This window comes from Arachis hypogaea, chromosome 11, assembly GCF_003086295.3.
Source record: "Arachis hypogaea cultivar Tifrunner chromosome 11, arahy.Tifrunner.gnm2.J5K5, whole genome shotgun sequence".
NCBI lineage: Eukaryota > Viridiplantae > Streptophyta > Magnoliopsida > Fabales > Fabaceae > Arachis > Arachis hypogaea.
This window is the reverse complement of record NC_092046.1, coordinates 66395743-66418856: the sequence shown is the minus strand read 5'-3', so window position 1 is coordinate 66418856 and position 23114 is coordinate 66395743. Positions and strand designations below refer to the sequence as shown.

General features: G+C 38.8%; 1 protein-coding gene and 1 non-coding gene across 2 annotated transcripts; both read right to left on the bottom strand.

The window, feature by feature from the left end:
- Nucleotides 1-189: 189 nt before the first annotated feature.
- On the bottom strand, nucleotides 190-4179 carry LOC112722197 (zinc finger CCCH domain-containing protein 67). The gene is made up of 6 exons (XM_025773170.3): nucleotides 3226-4179; nucleotides 2822-2890; nucleotides 2001-2123; nucleotides 1639-1896; nucleotides 874-1143; nucleotides 190-566 (listed from the first exon to the last, which is right to left on the bottom strand). Exons 1-6 carry the CDS (start codon nucleotides 3865-3867, stop codon nucleotides 423-425), a joined length of 1506 nt encoding a protein of 501 aa, XP_025628955.1. The 5' UTR covers nucleotides 3868-4179; the 3' UTR covers nucleotides 190-422.
- Nucleotides 4180-21902: 17723 nt separating this feature from the next.
- Nucleotides 21903-22010, bottom strand: LOC112725704 (small nucleolar RNA R71). The gene has a single exon (XR_003164793.1). It is a non-coding gene; the product is annotated as a small nucleolar RNA R71 (small nucleolar RNA).
- Nucleotides 22011-23114: the final 1104 nt, after the last annotated feature.

The window sequence follows — 23114 nt, the reverse complement described above, 5'->3', positions numbered from 1 at the left end:
AAAGCCAAGTATATGTTAGGATTCACAAATGCCCAAAATGTTGCTCTTGGAAAATTATCAATTTTATTTGTAATCTGGCACCTTATGGAAACTAGAAAGTAATCCGCATTCACATCCAGTTTGAAAGAAGACCCACCAAAAAACCAAGCGAGTAAACAAACAAGAAAAAAAAAAAAGTAGACTAGAGAGTAGAGACTACATATGCTTAAGTTGTAAATACCAAGTCCAAAAAAAAAAAAAAATTAGTAAATACATAAAAACATCCGTTTGCCATGTGTATAAATATATTGGTAATCCGTAAAAGCTTGTAACTAGAGGAAGAAACTTAGAAGGGTATCATGTTCATAAAGAAAACTACAACTTCTAATTGAAGAGTTGCTCAAAGGAAAAAGAAGGTCCCTTGACAAAGATGCTTACAGAGGTTACTGAACAGCACCTCCATTTCCACCCATCCCATCAACTTCAACACCAGTTGGGGGCACTGGGTTTATGGGGTGGTCATACTTACAAGCCGGTCCAAACTTACAGAGTCCATATCGTGTGTAATGCATGCACGCATTCTTGTCCTGCATTTCATGATAAACATAATAGAAAGAAACTAGGTAAATATTGCTTCTAACTGCATATGGCTCTATCAAATTAGAGGTACTAATCCTTTAATCCATCATCGTCACTTGGTGTTAGATCTTTGAAGCCAGATACAGGATCATCACTAGGTTACACAACCATGTCAATTCAATTTTAAAAGCACTTACATTTATTTACCCACCATAGGTTAAAAAATATTGAGAAAGAAGAACCATTTTCAAGTTTCTACACAAGCGGAAAAATAGTGGTATAAACTAACATAAAATGATGATAACAACAACTTACAGGTCTAAGAGGCAGGCCTTTGTCATTGAGGTTGCATGGAGGTAATGTTGCTATCCGATTCTTTGGATGGTGAAATTTACAATTGGATTTGAACTTGCAATCCCCAGTTTTCAGGAAGTAGCTGCATTCAGGTTCACCAGGTCTTTCAGGAAAATCATCAACTTGAATTCTTTTTTGTGGGTGTATATAAACATTTGTTTCGATCACTGGATTGTTCATGACATATGGTGGAGGTGGATGCATACTCCTCTCAGATAGGTAGGTAGGTGCCTTTACAAACCAAAAACAAGTCAGAGTGATGCAGACAGTTCAGCCAGCATGATAGTTAACTCTAGGAAGGCGAGAAAAAAGAAAACAAAAAGGACCATGCTGTACTGCATTCAGTGCATTGCACTATATAACTCACAGGTCAAGAGTAATAGGTACAAATCGAATATTCACTTCTAAGTTTACAACTAAAGGTCCGCCTCATGAACCTCAAATAGCTTAATACTCATTCAGCTTTCCAGTATGCATTCACTGCTAATGCATTGATATGTCTGCAACACTCAAGGTGACAATATCTCACCATATAAAAGGTATTTCAAACCAACGGTAGAATGATATAAAGTCAGATAAATGAAATAAATATATAGCCTGATAACAATAAGTTAATAACATTGCATGACAGGGCATTGGCAAAGTCAATCATCTATCTAGCATAAATTATTGTATAATAAAACAGCCACTATTAGATGGCTACTAATATTGAATCTTAGGATATACCTGATATGCATTCCAATCAGGACTTGGGGGCGAAAGCATCATTGGCACAAAAGGAGATGTTTCATTTACTGTTCTTGGAGAAGACCATGTTGACACAGACTGTTGTGATACACCATGTAATGAAATAGATCCTCCATTACTATACCCTGGAGATGATTCAGAACCTCCAACAGTTGTAGGGTCAGGATGATTAAACTTGCAGTTTGCTCCAAACTTACATGAGCCGGTGCGCATGTAATAAGGACATTCTCTCTTTCCCTATCATTTAAATCAACCAGAATAATATTTCAGAGGTAACTGTTTTTGGAAGCTGTAAAAACAGATAAAAGATGGTATATGAAAGAAGCTTCATATATACATACCAGACGAATAGGCAGACCAAGAAAATTGAGTTCTGCCACCTCCTCGGTTGTTAAATCTTTTCCTTTTGTATGGTTATATTTACAATCTTTTCCAAACTTACAACCCCCGGACCTTAAATAATACTGCCATAACACCAAGAAAAACATTTATTAAGAACATTTCACATATCTTTTAAAAAAAACTTCAGAAAGAAGCTATGTCTGAAGAGCAAAATCTATTCATTTAATCACGCCAAAGAAGCTGCCTGACTTAGATTCATTCGTATTTTAACTCAACAATTGATAGGGTAGTGCAAAAAGCTTTTCCTTTTTTCTTTTGCTTTTTCCCAGTTCATTTGTTTTCGTATCCACTACTATTACATATTGATGTATGCAAGCTAAATTATGAAGATAATTATTAATTTATTATTGTTATCTTGCATATGAAACTATCATCCCTGTCACTAATGTCATTATCACATGCTTCCTGGAATGCGGCTTGACTGAAAGAACTAGAACAAATATAATGTCATGAAAAAAAATAAATGAAAAAAAACAACAAGGTCCTTCCTTGTCCACTGCAAGTGTAGAAAAAGGAATTCATATAATTTTATCATCTTTATATCTCTTTGCAAAAGATATTGCTACGTAATAATTTGAAGGTAACCAAAATTGATAACATACAAAATTATTCGCTAGATCAGACCTTCTTAAACTATCCTTATCCACAACCTTCTATGTAAAATTAAGAATATGTAGTTTAAGTTTTCAATTAAATAACAGAATGTGCAAATTCTAAATTTACAATGAAATTTGTTTAGAAGCATAATTTTGATAATAACCTTGCATTCTGTCTGTCCTGATCTCTCTGCTTGCTCTTCCTCTCTTTCTGCTGGCCACTCTTTAACAGCCTTCACGTATGTTTGAAACATCTTAGAGAAAACTTTTAAGATGTGAACAAAATATAACATGTTTGCAGTCATGAAAGGCCAAAAGCCTTGTTAAATGCTCAATCACATATCCCTATTTCCCTCTTAACTGTATTACTTTTTCTTCCATTTTTATCATAGTGAAAACTGTGAAATCCTTTTGTTAATAGATAACATCATGTCACCTCACCTAATACAACTTCAAAACAAAATTGGGCCAAAAAGACAACATTGTACATAATCAAGTCCTAAGCCAAACCTGAAATCTAACAAATTGCAAAACCTCAAGAAAGCGCACAAAAAAGGGCCAAGAATACCTGGTTTTTCCTCCTATTAATGGGGTGATTGAACTTGCAATTGATTCCAAATTTGCAATTCCCAGTCTTCATATAAAATGCACAATCCTGAGCATCAGGCCTCCAAGGGTACTGGTGTTGTGCCCTACCACCACCATTTTTCTCTTCCCTCTTCTCATCCCCATCAACATCATCACCCCCATCAGCATCAACATATCCATTAACTAACCCATCATAATCACCATCCACAAGACCCACATTGACATTCTCCTCTTCCCAACTATTGGTCTCCCACCCCCAGTTATCCCCATCACCACCACCACCTTTAAAACCCTCATCACAACCATTTACAACTTCATCGTCACCATTAGTAACACCCCCATCATCAACACCACCACCAACTTGGCCAAAGTTTGAAACTTTATCCCCAATCTCGCCACCCTCTTCGCCCACACCTTCCAAACCCTTCAAATCCAGCTTACTCTGAAGCTCAGCCGAGAGTGAACCATCCTTAGCCGTTTGATAGAGATCTGACGGCTGAGGATCGTCGGTGCCGTGATTGGAAGAAGGAGCAAGTTGAGGGTCTTGTTGGGTGGCGGTGATGGAGTCACCACCGCCATTGGGAAGTGAGGAAGAAGCAGAATCGGATTCAGTGTGTTCCATTCTCCCTCCACATTTCAAACCCTAATAATGGTTCTATAGTACTTTGTTCCACTCACGCGCAGAGGAAAAGGGCTAATGTGGTGGTGGTGGTGGTGTTTAATTTATTTAAATGTGTGAATGGGGAATGGAATTGGGGAATCAGCAAAGTAAAGAAAGAAAAAGCAGTAGCAATGTGTGTGAATAAAAAGGTGAATGGGGAAAAAGGGTGGGGGGGGGGGGGGGGGGGGGGAAAGTGTGCAACTTTGTGGCTCTGTGAGTGAGCGAGCGAGTGAGTGGGTTGTGGGTATAGTGTAGAGAGAGTGTAATATGCGTGCTTTGTTTGGTGCACTGCACCCATTATATATGAGTTGTGTATCTTCCCCCAAATTTGCCATTTTGCATTTTTTGCTAATAAGTAAGATCTTTTTCTTCTTATATTAGTCTAAACCATTATTTAGTCTATATAGTGAAGTGATAGATTTTTAAATTTAGTGTTGGATTTAATTTGTATACCAAAATAAATGATTTTATAAAACATTTAATGTTGTGTTGGCATATTAAAAAAAATAATAGACCTAAATAATTTTTATATTTTTTTTGTGATAAGAGATTAAAGAAAAGTAAAAGACAAAATTAGAACAAATTACGATATGTCTGGCTTAAAAAAAATTTCTAACCTCTTTCTAAGACTGCAGGAGCTCAACTTGAGCGGTCATGTTTATAACATCACATCTCGTCATGGCGTCAACAATATTGTTGGGAGTCCACTGAATAAGATCAACACTAGCCCTCTATTTCCACTTCAAGATCTTCTGAATTTTGCTAACCATATCCTTGTCCAAGTAATGTGCTCCCATGTTTTTATCACTAATCAAATTAAAGGCCTCCAAGCAATCAATTTCACTGAAAAGCATCTCTATGACTAGCCTCCCACGATAATAGTAATCTCTACCAGATCACAAATAATTCACATTTGAGCACACACACATAAGAGAAAGATCCCATACAACCTCTCAACCATAAACCATCTGAATTTCAAATAACACGGTCAAATCACGCCTTACTACTATCATCAAATATACTTACAATTTACCTTAACCGAATCTTGTGGAGGAGTCGTCCAAGTAAAGTTCATGGAATGAGCAGCATGAAGAACCTTCTTGAAAAAATATTCTGAAGCTCATTGTTTGAAGCATAGATAAGTCTCACCACTTTATCAATGGATCAGACTTCATTGAAATTGAACACATTATTATTCCTATCCTTCCAAATCCACAACAAGCAAGCAAAAAATAGAAATACATTAGTATTCTTATATTTATTAATCTAAGAAACCATGTCCAAGTGCTGCAGATCAAAATTCAACTTCTTCTAAATGTTTCAAGCCTTTCGGTGGTCCCTAAAACAATGCAGAACGGTTTTCGGCACAAACTGACACCTCTGGCAAAGATTGGAAGTTGCAAGGTTTCTTTTAAATCTAAATTTAGCATTTGGAACCGCATCATGAAGGAAAAGCCAAACCAGAAATTTAATTTTTTTTCGAAATTTATAACTGCCACAGCCATAACCAATCCTCATGCTCATCCTAACCGAACATGCACTTACTTAACCATGTGTAACCACTACTAGAAGAGTACAATTTTAAAGTTGAAAAGGTTCAACTCTAACCCACCATATCACTAACAACCTGACTCGGATTAAAGGCCTCAAGGGCGCTACTTGAAGTTATCAGATAGCAGGGTAGCAACATCAACCAAATTCCAAGTACCATCTCTCTAGAGATCGCTAATACAAAGCTCTGTATCCCATATGTGAGATAATTCAATTTCTCTGCTATAGTACCATCTCTTCTCCAGTTGTCAAACCATAAAACCTGTTGAAGTGGGCCAATACGCCATGAATAACTGTCCCTAAGAGCATTGGATTCTTTGCAAATACTCTTCCAAGTTTGAGAACTCTTCATCATATTAAACAAGAAAAATAGTTTCAAATTCTTATTGTATTTAGCTACCAAAAGTTGCACCCAAAGCTTCTTTGGACAATGTAGAAATTACTAAACTAGCTTACCTAAAAGAGCTAGGTTAGCGCAAGCTAGATCTCTAACCCCCAAAACCCTAAATGTTTTGGTAATTACCATATTTTTCCAATAGGTAAGGCTCATGTCCCTCCCATCCACTTGGCCCTTACAAAGAAAATGACGCATCAAGGAGGAAATCTTGTTCGTTGACCAGCAAGGAAAATAGGAGACTTGTATTTAGTAGATTAGAAGAGATGAAATAACAGAGTTAACTAGACAAAGTCTATCGCCTCAGTTCAAGGGTTTGCCCTTCCAACTTCCTAGTCTTCCTCGAATTCTTATCAATCACACCATTGAAAAATACTCTGCCAACTTGAGAGTGAGATATACACTCCCAAATATCTTTCCAGCTTAAGTGAAATGAATCTAAGATACCCCAATAAAGATTTCTTTCCTTCTAATTGGTTTGAAATCCTTCATCAAGGTTGGAGTGTCAACTTTGGGGATCAAGACTATCAAGGTCTCCATTATCTTAGGGCAAGTGTAGCCTCCATCAAAAGTATTTCTCATAAAATTCCACACATCTATACCAAGAGTGTCACAATATTTTTTGAAGAAAAAACTTGAAATTCATCCGGCCCAAGAGTTTTAAAAGAATTCATACCAAAAACTGCTTCTTTAACTTCAGCCAAGGTAATCGGGGTAGTAAGTTTCCCACAAGAATTGAGACTTAGCATGGACAAAGGAACATTTCCAAGGCAGTTCAAATCAACATCTTCCAAAGAACTAAAAAGCTGCTTGTAATAAGACAAAATCTCCATTTTTAAAACCTTAGGGTATGTTGACTAAGAACCATCATTTACAAAATCTTCTTGTGTTTCCTATATACCAGAGTTTAAATATGGAAAAATGTGTATTTCTATCGCCGAATCTGATCCATTGTTCCTGAGACTTTTGGTACCAACAGTTCTTCTTGAAGGGGAATACAATTATAATCATCATTGAGTTCTTTCTCCTTTAGCCTAAGAGACACGCTGTCTATCACTTCCACATGACATTGAACTCCCCTGATTTTGTTTTTCAAGCTCTTTTTTCTTGGCGAAGATATTTCCAAAGACCTTTGCATTAAACTTCAATAACCTATCTTGAACTTTCTTTAAATTTTCAACAGTAGTTCTAATTCTATGTCTTTAAGAATGTTGAACCATGACCTTGTAATTTGGGTGAGTGGCCCATGCTGATTGAAATCGGAAATGACGCTTCCCTTTAGGCAGACGAGCACCATTACAACACACAAAAATTGGATAATGGTCAGAGTGTAGCCTACTAAGAATCTCTGAATAAGCATCAGGGAAGAGAGAAAGTTAGGCTTCATTATTCAAGACCCTGTCCAATTTTTTAGCAATATTAGTACTATTTTGATTTCTTCTATACCAAGTATAGCTTTTGCCAATCAATTGAAGATAAAAAAGACCACAATCATCAATAGTAGAGGCAAAGAGCTCAGCTTGCCGAGGAGAAAAAAGACCCCCTTTCACCTGATATGTTTGCATCTTTAAAATTTCATTCAATAAACTAAGAATTAGTGCAAGATAAGTAATGATTTCATGGTTAAATGAGCAATACTATGAGTTAGTGTGCATTCCTTGATTACATGAGAATTTGGAAGAGAATTGGAAAAGATCAAAGAGAAAAAGGAGGCCAGAAAGCACTTTAAGCAAGAAAAACAAGAAAGAAAAGCAACTCAGAGAGTTCTTGAATAAAACAAAGAGCTCCTTGGACACCCATTGATGAGGAAAGCTAGTCGTGCACCGTGGGCATCTAGGTGTGGTACGGCTAAGCTAAATAGAAAGCAATTGAGGCCAAACACATTGCTTGGCCGTGCAACGTGGGTAGTGAGGCGTGCCACGGCTAGAGCAAAAGAAGGCATCATGTGTACACATCTGGCATATGTACGCATGATAATAGTGGCATGCAACATGAGTCTCCAGACGTGCAACGTGAAGAGAGAATCAAAGGGATTCATGCGTACGCATCTATCATGCGTACGCACGAATTGGGCAAACAAAGGAAATCATGCGTACGCATGCTAGATGCGTACACATGATTAAACCCATAAGGAGCATTATGCATATCTCCATGTCCAACGTGATCAAGACAGAAACCATATTGGACTAAGATGAGGCTTCACGTGCAACGTACAGGAGCTCCTGTGTAATGTGAGATATGGCCAACTCCGAGGGACTTTTATTCATCCACTAAGTCCTCCAATTCTTCAAGACTTAAGTGATTCACTCAAGGCTCAACTTAAGCCCACTAATCATAGCATTAATTTAGGATTTCAAAGAAGAAAAGATCCAGAGCTTGGTTAGAGGAAAATACTTATGAAGTAGATTTGATTTTTGTTTTAATTTGACTCTGTTTTAAGTTTTGAATTTTAAATTTGTTTAGGGTTAGTATTTAAGGGGAGAAAACACAACCTTTTTTTCTTCTTCGACACTTTTACTTTTCATAATTTTAGGTTTTCTCTGAAGATATGAGCAACTAAATCTCCTTGGTTTTCTAGCTTTTCTACCTTTGATTAATGCATTAGGATTTCCTTAAGAAAAAATTTTCGTTCTTCATCCAAAGGATTTGAATGTATTGGGAAACAATTCTCTTCTGAGTTGAATTCTTTTAACTTTTTGGAAATGTTAATTAATTGAATTAAGCTATAAAACTTATTCTCACAGTTTTCAGGTTTTGAAACTAGACTTGATAAGTGATATCGAATCAACTAGGGGAGATTCCTATGAATTGTGTGGCTTATAAATCAGTGAACGTGCTTCAACTCTTTTCTTAAGTAATTGACTAAGAGATTAGCGATTAATTTGGTTAAAGAGAAATTGAATTACTAAGGGATTGGGGTTTGATTAGTAATGATTAGCTATAGATGTATCTATGCATGATCAAGGTGGAAAGTGAAAAGTATTGGTCCAGAAGTCTCAACATCTCTAAAACCTTAACTTTTATAATTATATTATCTTTTCAGTACTTACTGTTTGCCCTTGTTTACTTCACTATTTATGTCAAAGTTTTCTAAAACCCTAAATTTTGATTGTCTGACTAGAATAATCAATTGACTATTGCTTGCTTAATCCGTTAATCCTCGTGAAAACGATAACCCACTCCCGTGGTATTACTTAGTACAATCCGGTACACTTGATGATAATTTGTGGTTTGTAAAATCCATATTGATGACTGGAATTCACTCCTCATATAAAAATGATGAATTCATTCTTTTGGCAAGTACACCAAAATTATCGTCAAGTAATAACCCACAGTGGAGTGGGATCGTATCCACAGAGATTGGTAGATTTGAGCAATTTTAATCAATTGGTGAATTAGTTAAGCTGAGCAATATAGACTTTGTTTGCAGAATTGTAAATGACTCAAAAGTAAAGAGAAGTAGTAAAGTGCAAAAAAGAAAATGGCAATAATGTAAAGTGCAGAAACATAAATGACTTAATTGTAAATGGGAATGGGATTAACAGAATATAAAGAAAGCTATAAAGAAGGTGGAAGATAAAAATAAGGGGAATTCATTGAGATCAGGAGATGTTGTTCTCTTTGGATTAAATCCAGTTTATCTCATCTTCAATCATGCAACTCATTGACCTCTTGGCAATCATGATTGATTGGACCCAATCCCTTGGTGATTCAATCTCTCAGATCTTGATCAATAGCCAATTTTTTGGTCTAATTGCTCATGAAGAGAGATATGCTTGGTCCCTGATTATATCACACATCATCATAGGTCCAAGTAGAGGGAGGATTATACGTCACCATATCCAAACACCAAAATCCAGATCCTACTCAAGTGTGAGAAGGGATTTCTAGCATGGTTTCATGTTTCCTTTTCCAAGGTTCCCATGAAACCCATTTTGCATTCAACCTCTGTCCCAAGATGATTGAACACTAACATTAAAACGAAATTTCTTCTAGCAAATCAAAGAGAAGATGAAGAGAAGAAGAAATTCACTATCATTAATCCATCAAGTACAACAGAGCTCCCTCTCTCAATGAGAGGGAATTTAGCTACCATAGCTCAAGAGAAAAGTACAAGAGATGGAAGAAGATAATGTGAAAAGTAAATCTAACTATCCTTCAACAGAGCTACTACTCAACAACCCAAAACAACAACCCCTTCTCAGTACTTTCAGGGGTTATTTATACTACTCCTAGCACTAGAATAAAGAAAATACAAAAGAGAAAAGAAAATTACAATTTGGAGGGAAAAGAAAACTCAATAAACGTGACCTTTCAGGCTGGTGTGTGACAGGCGTTTAAGTGGCGTGCCACGCCCAGCCTCCAATTTGGCTTGGCGCGCCACGCCCAACTCTTCAAGTGGCACGTCCAGGGTCTTCTTAAACTTTGGTTGGCCTGGCGTGCCACACCTTTGAGCCCAAGTGGCACGCCCAGGCCTTTTCCTTCTTCTTCTCCTCTCTGGAAAGTTGAACTGGCATGGCACGCCCAGGGTCTGACGTGCCACGCCTATTATGTGTGCTTGGTTCTTCTTTCTGGTCAATTGAACTAGCGTGGCACGCCCAGGGTCTGGCATGCCACGCCCCTTGTATGTGCTTCACTATCTTTTCTGGATGATAGAACTGGCGTGCCACGCCCAGTGTGTGGCGTGCCACGCCCATCATTCTTCCTTGGTCCAGTAGCTGGCGTGCCACGCCTTCGATACCAAGTGGCATGCCCAGCTTTGCTTTGGCCTTCTTTAGTGTTGGCGTGCCATGCCTGGGTCTTCAAGTGGCACGCCCAAGTGAGGATTGAGAGCTGGCGTGCCACGCCTTCGACACCAAGTGGCACGCCCAGCTTTGCTTTGGCCTTCTTTAGTGTTGGCGTGCCACGCCTTTGACACCAAGTGGCACGCCCAGCTTTTTGGACCTTTAACCTCTTCTCTGGAAACTTGTACTGGCATGCCACGCCTTGATGCTCAAGTGGCACACCCACTTTAATGTGGCTCCTTTAAGCTTGGCGTGCCACGCCTAGGTCTTCAAGTGGCACGCCTAAGTGATGATTTGAAGCTGGCGTGTCACGCCTTCGATACCAAGTGGCACGCCCAAGTGGTTGTCCCTTCTGGATTGATGAATTGGTGTGCCATGCCCAATAGTTCAAGTGGCACGCCCATAGTGTGTGATGGGCTTGGCATGCCACGCCCCTTTAGTGGCCTTCAGCATTGCTTTCTGGAAAAGTATATTGGCGTTCCATGCCCAGCTTTTGGTGTGCCACGCCCATGTAAAAGATCCAATCATGCTTCTCTGGAAAGCTATACTGGCATGCCACGCCCAACTTCTGGCGTGCCACGCCCATGTAAAGGATTTGAGAGTTCTCTCTGGAAATCAATACTGGCATGCCATGCCCATACAATTTCATGGTGTTTGTTCCAAGTGGCACGTCAGTTTCACACGCCCAGCTTTGATTTGTTGTTTTCTTCCCTTTTTGTTGCCCTTTTCACCTAAAATTCAGCACAAACCCATTTCAAAGCAATGTACCATAATATTCATCAAATATTTCATGAATTGCAATGATCAAATGAAATTATGCTCTTTTATGGTCCTTTTTAGACAAGAGAAAAAGGTAAATGATGCAAGTCATCACAACACCAAACTTAAGCTTTGCTTGTCCCAAGAAAATCAATGTGAGTAGTTCTTAAATGGATTGAGACTTGACCTTGAATAGATGCAAACATTACCAAGGATAAGGCTAAGTGTTTAACACATGTATGAATATTTTTTGTTTCAATGTCACAAAAAACTCCTAGATCCTTGAGGGTTCTTCCAAGTATATGCCTCAGGGGTCTTTTTTATTGATTGTCACCTTGAAGTAGTAAGAGTTATTCCATTTTCTTTTGGTTGTTCTTTCCTTTTCAATTTTCCTTTTTCATTGACCACGACTCTAGATGTTTTGTCTCAAGACGACCCTTTAGTTAGCCTTTCAATTAGCACTCCCAAACCAGTTGGCTTTAGGGTACTAGGTGTTGAAACACCCCTAAGAATTTACTTGCCCAGGTTTCTTTTCTTGACACATCTTCACCACAAGCATCTACTAGGATTTCTAACTCTTTCACCTCTTTAGTGTTTCCTTTCATCCTAGTAGTTGATGCTCAGAGCCTTGGGTCTTTATTGCTTACTACTTCTTGGTTCTATGGATATTCAAGGCACACCCCTTAGCCTCTACTTGTCATACTTTCCAAGCCTAGTTGCTTTTCATGACTCATTTTCTTTTCAATTCATTCAAGGTTCTACACTTAGTTCCTTATCTTAGTTTTTGAGCAGTCCCACTTGGTCTTAGTCTCTTTTACTCTTGTTTTTGTAACAACTCACAATAACTCTTATGGAAACAAACTACTCTTTTTATTGATGTTGATAAAACTTGAAATAACATTGCATTTTCTTTCTTGTAATATAAAGGACTCATAAAAGACTCTATGACATAAGAAAACTAAGCATTAAACATAAACTATCCTAACATTGCAACTTATTCTTAAGTAGAAATTTAAACATGAAGAAAACTAAACAGAATTTCAGAAATTTAAGAGTGTCAACCATGGGACTTAATAACCTTGAGTAGCTTCAGTTCATTGGCCCTTTTCCTTTGTCTTTCTTTTTGGAGGAGGAGGAGCCATCATCATCCTTCTTGGAGGACCCCTCTTTTGCCTTTTTGTCCTTGGGCTTCCAAAATCCCATCCTCCTCATGTAGGATTTTACATTTTCTTTGTGCTGGTATGCAATTTCTTCCTGCCTTGCACTGAGTTCCTCCTTCTTCTGCATGTAGGTTGGATAATTGGGGTTCATGTTGGCTACTGCATTACACAAGTAGCTCAATTTTATTTGTGCGTAGTAGTCATATTCTCCTCTTGCTATGGTTCTGGCTTCATAAAGATGCCTAAACTCAGCAAGGCTCCCTAGTTGGTGTTGTTGTTGTTCTAGAATTATTTTGAGGCTGCCTTGCATCTCTCCCCAATTGATCTGATCTTGCTGCTCCTTCATGTGTTCCATACTCCCTTGGAATTGTTGTATGTTCTCATTCACTTGGTCCCATTGTTGTTGTTCCTTGAGTTGGTTGACATCCTCTCTCAGATGGTGTATGTCTCCTTTCATTTGGTGTATGTCTCCTTGCAATTGCTCCCAGTTGAAACCTTCAGGAAATTGTTGGTATTGTTGGTATGGTGGTGGTTGGAGTGCTAAGTAGTGTGGTTGCTCTTTAGGCCCTTCTTCTTGTTGTGGTTGCCCTTGTGGTACATGAGCATGAGCTCTATGCTCCATTCTCCTCTCAAGTGGGTTAACAGCTACCACTTTGGCTATCTTCTTGGCAGTTATGGGCTTATCTTGATCCACTAGCACTTTATCAATGATCTTCTCAACCCCTGCTTCATCACATAGCCTTTGGATGATGCTGGGGAAAGCCAACCTTGTGCTATCCTTGGTGCTTTTCAGTACCCTATTAATGTTGTTGGCAATTATCTCCCCAACATTCACGTTCTCTCCCTTCATGATACTGTATTTGAGGCACCAATCCTTATCCCTTTTGGCTTCTTGCATGTGTTGAGTTCCAAAGTGCAGGTATACTTTGACTTCTTGCTTTATGAGCTATTAATCATGTGAGCCCCATCCTTTTCCCTGAAAATAAAAACCGAAACCCCATTAGTAATGACAAAAAAATCCTTCACATTTCTTATAGTATGAGCCAATGAAATTGCAACTGATGAGTATCCCTTGGGACACCAAACTTAATCCCATTGCATCTAATAAATTGGTTTCATCATTGGGTTTTAATGTATTCATAAGAGTGAAATAATTCCAATCCTTTCACATTCTTTCACTTCTAATCCCTTCCGAACACATTAAAACCAACTTTTATGCACCCACCAATTTATTAAATACTTTCAAATTTGAATCATGTTGGGCTTATAATGTGATCTTCATATAGTGGTGGCCATACCAAACTTAATCTCTGGGCTTACTTCTCAAAATTGATCCATTCAAATGGTTGTAAACCTAGATTAAGTGAGTTAGTGGCCACACCAAATTTAGCTTTTTAGCTAGTTCTCAGCCCAATCACTCATCATCGGTAATTGTGTTCATCATATTGTACTTTCAGAGAAAAAGAAAAGTAACTTGGAGATTCACTAACTATCAAAGTGATATTTAAACTACCTACTCTACCACTTACAAATACTTCTAGAAAGCAAGAATTTAAAGGAATGAAACTGGAACTAAAACTACCTAAATCAACAATCTTAAGCTACTTCTAAGAAAATAGTAAATCAAAAGGATATAAAGTGTTGGAGTGCCTCCCAACTAGCGCTTCTTTATCGTCACTAGCTTGACGTTCTTCCTTCTTTAGTTGAGGTTGTAGCTCACTCTCTGCTCATCCAGTGAGTCTCCCAAGTAATGCTTGAGTCTATGGCCATTCACAGTGAAAGTTCTTTGTGTTTTATCCTCCATGAGCTCTACATGACCATAGGGTGATACCTTAAGGATGGTGAAGGGTCCAGATCATCGAGACTTAAGCTTTCCTAGGAAGAACTTGAGTCTTGAATTGTATAGTAGCACTTTTCTGACCTTCTGTGAACTCTCTCCTTGCTATCTTTTGATCATGCCACCTCTTTGTGTTTTCCTTGTAAATCTTTGCATTCTCATAAGCTTGATTTTTAAATTCTTCCAGCTCATTGAGTTGCATTAGCCTCCTTTCTCCAGTAGCTTGATCATCAAAATTCAACATTTTTAGAGCCCAGAATGCTCTATGTTCAAGCTCAACTGGTAAGTGACAAGCCTTACCAAACACCAATTGGTATGGAAACATCCCAATAGGTATTTTGAAGGCTGTCCTATAGGCCCATAATGCATCATCCAGCTTCTTAGACCAATCCTTTGTTGAGCTTCCAACAGTTTTTTTTTTAATTCTTTTGAGCTCCCTGTTTGAAATCTCAGCTTGCCCGTTGGTCTGTGGATGGTATGGAGTTGCCACTTTGTGCTTTACCCCATATTTAAGGAGGAGTGCTTCAAGTTGCCTATTGCAGAAGTGTGCCCCTCCATCACTAATAAGGGCTCTAGGAACTCCAAATCGGCTGAAGATATTTTTTCTCAAGAAGTTCATCACAACCTTGTTATCATTTGTTGTTGTGGCTATGGCTTCTACCCATTTTGACACATAATCTACAGCCACTAATATATAGTTGTTTGAGTATGAGGAGGGGAATGGCCCCATGAAATCAATTCCCTACACATCGAACAACTCCAATTCCATTATATAAATTTCTGTGGCATCTCATTTTTCTTGGGTAGACTTCCAGCTCTTTGGCATTCATTGCATCTTGCTACCAAGTCCTTTGCATCCTTGAACATTGTTGGCCAATAGAATCCACATTGTAGCACCTTGGCTGCAGTTCTTTTCCCACTAAAATGGCCTCCATATGTAGATCCATGACATTGCCAGAGTACTTCTGCCCTTCCTCATGGGAAATACACCTTCTCAAGATCCCATCAGCACACCTTTTGAACAAATATAGCTCATCCCAAATGTAGTATTTAGTATCTTTGATTAGCTTTCTCCTCATGTGTTTGTTGATGTTTGTTGGTAATTCTCCAATAGCCTTGAAATTGGCTATGTCTGCAAACCAAGGAGCTTCTTGGATCATCATCAACTGCTCATTAGGAAAGCTCTTATTCACTATAAATTGGTGTGCCTCATCTTCTTTTTGTGGGATCCTTGATAGGTGGTCAGCCACTTTGTTCTCTGCTCCACTCCTATCTTTAATTTCAATGTCAAACTCTTGGAGTAGCAGGATCCACCTTATTAGTCTGGGCTTGGACTCTTGTTTGTTAAGCAAATATTTGAGTGCTGCATAATCAGTGAATACAATTACTTTAGAGCCAATAAGATATGATCTAAACTTATCAAAAGTAAAGACAATGGCAAGTAATTCCTTCTCTGTAGTGGTATAGTTCCTTTGATTCTCATTAAGGACCTTGCTGGCGTAATAAAAAATATGCACTAATTTGTCCCTCCTCTGTCCTAAAACAGCACCAACAGCAATGTCAGATGCATCACACATCAGCTCAAAGGGTAGATCCCAGCAGGGTGGTGCTATGATAGGTGCAGAGAAAAGTTTGTTTTAAGCTCTTCAAAGGTTAGCATGCATTCTTTATAAAAAACAAAAGGTACATTAGAGACAAGCATGTTGCTTAGAGGTTTGGCAAACTTTGAGAAATCTCTAATGAACCTCCTATAGAAGCCAGCATGTACTAGAAAACTTCTAACTGCCTTGACATTGCAAGGTAGGGGTAACTTTTCAATCACCTCCACCTTGGCCTTGTCCACCTCTATGCCTCTTTTTGAGATTTTGTGACCAAGAACCACCCCCTCTGTAACCATAAAGTGGCACTTTTCCCAATTCAAAACGAGGTTGGTTTCTTGGCATCTCTTTAGCACCAAGGCTAAGTGGTGCAAGCAGTTAGAATATGAATCACCAAACACAGAGAAGTCATCCATAAACACTTCAATAAATCTTTTAATCATGTCTGAAAATATGGAGAGCATGCACATTTGGAATGTTGCAGGTGCATTGCACAATCCAAAGGGCATTCTCCTATAAGCAAAAACATCATAGGGACAGGTAAATAAGGTCTTTTCTTGGTCCTTAGGATCTACAACTATTTGGTTGTAACTAGAGTAACCATCCAAGAAGCAACAATATCCATGTCCCGCAAGTCTTTCTAGCATCTGATCCATGAAAGGTAGGGGGAAGTGATCCTTCCTGGTGGCTTCATTAAGCTTCCTATAATCAATGCACATGCGCCAGCCGGTCACTGTTCTTGTAGGTATCAGCTCATTCTTTTCATTTGGTACAACGGTGACCCCTCCTTTCTTAGGGATTACTTGCACTGGGCTTACCCAAGGGCTGTCTGAGATAGGGTAGATCACCCCAGCTTGCCACAATTTCAACACCTCTTTTTGGACTACTTCATTCATGTTTGGGTTTAGCCTTCTTTGTTGTTGTCTTGAGGGCTTAGCACCTTCTTCAAGTAGGATTTTGTGCATGCACATTGAAGGACTAATTTCCTTCATGTCTGCAAGTGTCCATCCTATAGCATCCTTGTGTTGCTTCAGCACTTGGATAAGCTCCTCTTCTTGTTCCTCACTCAAACTTGAATTAATGATTACTGGGTAAGTGTTATTGTCACTCAAGTAGGCATACTTCAAGCTTGGAGGCAAGGTCTTCAGCTCTAGTTTTGGTGCCTCCACTTCCTTGTTGCCCATGTGGTTCAGCATGATCGAATTCTCCATGGTTTCTTGTGGTATTTCTCCACCTGATGCTTGTTGCTCCGGCTCCATAGTTTTTTCACATTGTTCTTCCTCCAAAACCCCTTGAACTATCTTTTCTATGGTATCTACCATCATGCACTCTCCTATGGATTTCTTAGGGTAACTCATTGCTTTTAAGACATTGAAAACCATCTTCTCTTCATGTAACCTCAAGACTAGTTCCCTTTTTTGAACTAAATAATGGCTCCAGCAGTAGCTAGGAATGGCCTTCCTAGGATGATTGATGTGTTAGCCTCTTCCTCCATATCCAGCACAACGAAGTCAGCTGGAAAAATAAACTCTCCTACTTTCACCAACAAATCTTCCACTACCCCATGAGAAAATTTGAATGTTCTGCCAACCAATTGGAATGCCATTCTTGTCAGTTTGGCTTCCTCAATCTTCATCCTTCTCATCATAGCCAAGGACATGAGATTGATGCTAGCCTCCAGGTCGCACAATGCTTTCTCAATGTTGATATCCCTATGATGCAGGAAATTTGGAAGCTCCCAAGGTCTTTCATCTTCTGAGGAAGCTTCTTTTGTATGATAGCACTACATTTCTCAGTTAGCATTATGGTTTCCTTTCACCCTATTTCCTCTTTCTTGTCATGAGCTCCTTTAAAAATTTGGCATAGAGTAGCATTTGCTCTAATGCCTCAGTAAAGGGTATGTTAATCTAGAGCTTCTTGAAAATTTCTAGGAATCTAGAGAACCGGCTGTCTTTCCCATCCTTCCTCAGCCTTTGTGGATATGGTGCCTGTGGCACATAAGGCTTTAGGACTTGCTTTGATGAGGATGGTGCATGGGTTTCTTCTTCTTTCTTGTTTTCAAGCTCCTTTGCAGCTTCTTTTTCTTGGTTGCTTTGACTTGGGGATGCTTCTTCTACAACTTTTCCACTTTTAAGTGTGATGGCCTTGCATTCCCCTCTTGGGTTGGCCATGGTATCACTGGAAAATGTATGTGTGGGCATTGGTATTTGCTTAGATAAGCTCCCTAAATGTGCTTCCAATTTTGAGATTGTTGCGCCTTGATTCCTTATGTTTGATCTGTACTCTTCTTGGTTGGCATCTATCTTCCTTTCAGCCTGTATTTGTCTCTCCAAAATATTGGAAATAGCTCCTGTCAGCTGTGATGACGGTTGTGCTATTGCAGCCTCTACTCTTTCAAAATTGCTCTTGATTTCACATGGTTGCATGGTTGAGGCTGATGTATCTTGATGGTGGTTGTTGTGTGTTTGTTAGGTGGAATGATATGATGTATTTTGTGAATTATGGTAGGGTCTGTTGTTGTCTGATTGATGGTTGGGGTTGTAGTTGTTGTATTGGTTGGATTGGTATGATTTATTATGGTCTTAGTTGTGGCTTTGTTGGTTTTCCCACCCAAAGTTTGGGTGGTTCTTCCAACCTGAGTTATATGTTTTGGCGTTTGGGTCATATGGTGGTCTAGAAGAGTTGTTCACATAATTTGCCTGCTCCTATTCACATTCAACTTCTGGTGCATCTTCTTCTTGTGGTGGTGCTTGAGCTTGGACAGCTGAGACTTGGCTAGTCTCCATCTTCTTTGTTAGGGCTGCTAGTTGTGCTATAATCATCTTCTTTTGTGCTAACAAGGCATCCATAGAATTTAGCTCCAGCACTCCTCTCTTTTGAGTTCTTTCTGAAGCATAGAAGTACTCATTTTCAGCTACAGTCTCTATAACATCTAGGGCTTCTTCAATGATTTTCTTTTTTTTGAGTGAACCCCCTGAAGAGTGGTCCACAGCTTTCTTTGCTTCATATGATAGCCCTTCATAGAAGATGTAGAGTTACACCCATTCATTGAACATATCCGGAGGGCACTTCCTTGTCAAGCCTTTGAACTTCTCCCAGGCCTCATAAAGTGTTTCACCATCTTGCTGTCTGAAGGTATGCACCTCAGCTCTCAGTCTATTGACTCTCTGTGGAGGGTAGAATCTTGCTAGAAATTTGTTTACAACCTCATCCCAAGTTGTTAGGCTCTCCTTGGGAAATGCTTCCAACCATTTTGCTGCCTTATCTCTGAGAGAGAAAGGGAATAAAAGTAGTTTGTAGGTGTCAGGGTGTACGCCATTGGACTTTATAGTGTCATAAATCCTCAAGAATGTAGTGATATATTGGTTTGGGTCCTCTTGGGCACCCCCTCCATATGAACAATTATTCTGGACAGGTGTGATGAGTTGAGGTTTCAACTCAAAGTTGTTAGCATGGATTGTTGCCTTTAGAATGCTGCTACCACAGTTTCTTGAATTTGGGTTGATGTAGGAGCCTAAGACTCTCCTCTCTTACCCAATATGATTGCCAGCATCCACTCCAACATGGTTTTGCACCTCTTCCTCTATAGTAGCTCTCAGATCTTCCTCCACTACTTCCTCTCCGACTATGCCTTTGCCTCTTGCTTCCCTCCTTAATCTAAGGAAGGTCCTCTTAGGTTCACTATCGAATGAGGATGAAGTTTCTCCCTTTCTACCTGTCATACATTCAACAAACAGCAAGCAGAGGACAAGTGAAAGAATCACTCTTGTTAAGATTAGTGGTTAGCTTGGTTGATGTAATTAATCAAACAGTTAGAAAGATGAAAATATGAGCAATGAATAACTAAAATGGCCAAGTAAAAATAAAATAAAATAGAACAGAAGAAAATTAATGAACTGGAAAAGAAATAACAAGGTAATTAAAATGCTTAATCTAGCTCCCCAATCAATTTAATCATTGTCAAATTCAAACCAATCCCCAGCAACGGCGCCATAAAACTTGATGACTGGAATTCACTCCCGATATAAAAATGATGAATCCGTTCTTTTGGCAAGTGCACCAAAATTATCGTCAAGTAATAACCCACAGTGGAGTGGGATCGTATCCACAAAGATTGGTAGATTTGAGCAATTTTAATCAATTGCAGAATTGTAAATGAACAGGAAAGTAAATGACTCAAAATTAAAGAGAAGCAGTAAAGTGCAGAAAAGGAAATGGCAATAATGTAAAGTGCAGAAACATAAATGACTTAATTATAAATGAGAATGGGGATTAATAGAATATAAAGAAAGCTATAAAGAAGGTGGAAGATAAAAATAAGGGGAATTCATTGAGATCAGGAGATGTTGTTCTCTTTGGATTAAATCCAGTTCATCTCATCTTCAATCATGCAACTCATTGACCTCTTAGCAATCATGATTGATTGAACCCAATCCCTTGGTGATTCAATCTCTCAGATCTTGATCAATAGCCAATTCTTTGGTCTAATTGCTCATTGACAAGCGGATAATTTATACCCTTTTTGGCATTGTTTTTACATAGTTTTTAGTATATTTTAGTTACTTTTTATTATATTTTTATTAGTTTTTATTCAAAAACCACATTTTTGGACTTTACTATGAGTTTGTATGTTTTTCTGTGATTTCAGGTATTTTCTGGCTGAAATTGAGAGACCTGAGCAAAAATATAATTCAGAGGCTGAAAAAGGACTGCAGATGCTGTTGGATTCTGACCCTCCTGCACTCGAAGTGATTTTCTGGAGCTGCAGAAGCCCAATTGGCGTGCTCTCAATTGCGTTGGAAAGTAGACATCTTGGGCTTTCCAGCAATATATAATAGTTCATACTTTGCCCGAGATTTGATGGCTCAAACTGGCGTCCAAAGCCAGCCTAAAACATCTTGGCGTAAAACGCCCAAACTGGCACCAGAATTGGAGTTAAACGCCCAAACTGGCACCAAAGCTGGCGTTTAACTCCAGGAACAGCCTATGCACGTGAAACCTTCAATGCTCAGCCCAAGCACACACCAAGTGGGCCCCAGAAGTGGATTTCTGCACTATCTGCACTTAGTTATTCATTTTCTATAAACCTAAGTTACTAGTTTAGTATAAATAGTACTTTTTACTATTGTATTCATAGACGATCTTACACTATCATAGACCATAGTTCACGTTTTGGGGGCTGGCTATTATTTTATTTATTTACTAACACTTCTCCTCTACTTATAATTCGAACCCTCTCCCTCTCTCTGTGTTCGAATTCTCCTTCTTCTCCCTTCTTCATTCTATTCTTCTATTCTTCTACTCATATAAAGAAATCTCTATACTGTGACATAGAGGATTCCTATTCTTTTCTGTTCTCTTCTTTTTCATATGAGCAGGAACAAGGATAAGAACATTCTTGTTGAAGCTGATCCTAAACCTGAAAGGACTCTGAAGAAGAAACTAAGAGAAGCTAAAGCACAAAACTCTGGAGAGGGCCTAACAGAAATTTTTGGAAAAGAAGAAGACATGGCAGCCGGAAATAACAACAATGGTGGATATGCAAGGAAGATGCTTGGTGACTTTACTGCACCCACTTCTGACTTCTATGGAAGAAGAATCTCAATTCCTGCAATTGGAGCAAACAACTTTGAGCTTAAGCCTCAATTAGTTTCTCTAATGCAACATAATTGCAAGTTTCATGGACTTCCATTGTAAGATCCTCATCAATTTTTAGCTGAATTCTTGCAAATATGTGACACTGTTAAGACCAATGGGGTTAATCCCGAGGTCTACAGACTTATGCTTTTCCCCTTTGCTGTAAGAGACAGAGCTAGGATATGGTTGGACTCAAAACCTAAAGAAAGCCTGAACTCTTGGGAAAAGTTGGTCAATGTTTTCTTGGCCAAATTCTTTCCACCTCAAAAGTTGAGCAAGCTTAGAGTGGAAGTCTAAACCTTCAGATAGAAGGAAGGTGAATCCCTCTACGAAGCTTGGGAAAGATACAAGCAATTGATCACAAGGTGTCCTTTTGACATGCTTTCAGAATGGAGCATCTTATCTATATTCTATGATGGTCTGTCTGAATTGTCCAAGATGTCATTGGATCACTCTGCTAGTGGATCTCTTCATCTGAAGAAGATGCCTACAGAATCCCAGGAACTCATTAAAATGGTTGCAAATAACCAGTTCATGTATACTTCTGAAAGAAATCCTGTGAATAATGGAATGACTCAGAAGAAAGAAGTTCTTGAGATTGATACTCTGAATGCCATATTGGCTCAAAATAAAATATTGACTCAACAAGTCAATATGATTTCTCAGAGTCTGACTGGAATACAAGCTGCATCCGGCAATACTAAAGAAGGATCCATTGAAGAAGAAGCTTATGACCCTGAGAATCCAGGAATGAAAGAGGTGAATTACATGGGAGAATCCTATGGAAACACCTATAATCCTTCATGGAGGAATCATCCTAATTTCTCATAGAAGGATCAGCAGAAGCCTAATCAAGGCTTCAATAATAATAATGGTTGGAGAAATAGGTTTGGCAATAGCAAGCCTTTTCCATCATCTTCTGAGCAACAGACAGAGAATTCTAAGCAGAGCCTCTCTGACTTAGTAGCCATAACCTCTGATCTATCTAAGACCACTCTCAGTTTCATGACTGAAACAAGGTCCTCCATTAGAAACTTGAAGGCACAAGTAGGTCAACTGAGTAAAAGAGTGACTGAAACTCCTCCTAGTACTCTCCCAAGCAATACAGAAGAGAATCCAAAAAGAGAGTGCAAGGCCAACAATATACCCAACATGGCCGAACCTATAGAGGAGGAAGAGGCAGTTATTTCCAGTGAGAAAGACCTCAATGGACGTCCACTGACCACTAAGGAGTTCCCTATTGAGGAACCAAAGGAATCTGAGGCTCATATAGAGACCATAGAGATTCCACTGAACTTACTGTTACTATTTATGAGCTCTGATGAGTATTCTTCCTCTGAAAAGGATGAAGATATTATTGAAGAGCAAGTTGCTCAGTATCTAGGAGCAATCATGAAGCTAAATGCCAAGTTATTTGGTAATGAGACTTGGGAGGATGAACTTCCATTGCTCATCAATGAACTAAATACCTTGGTTCAACAGAAATTA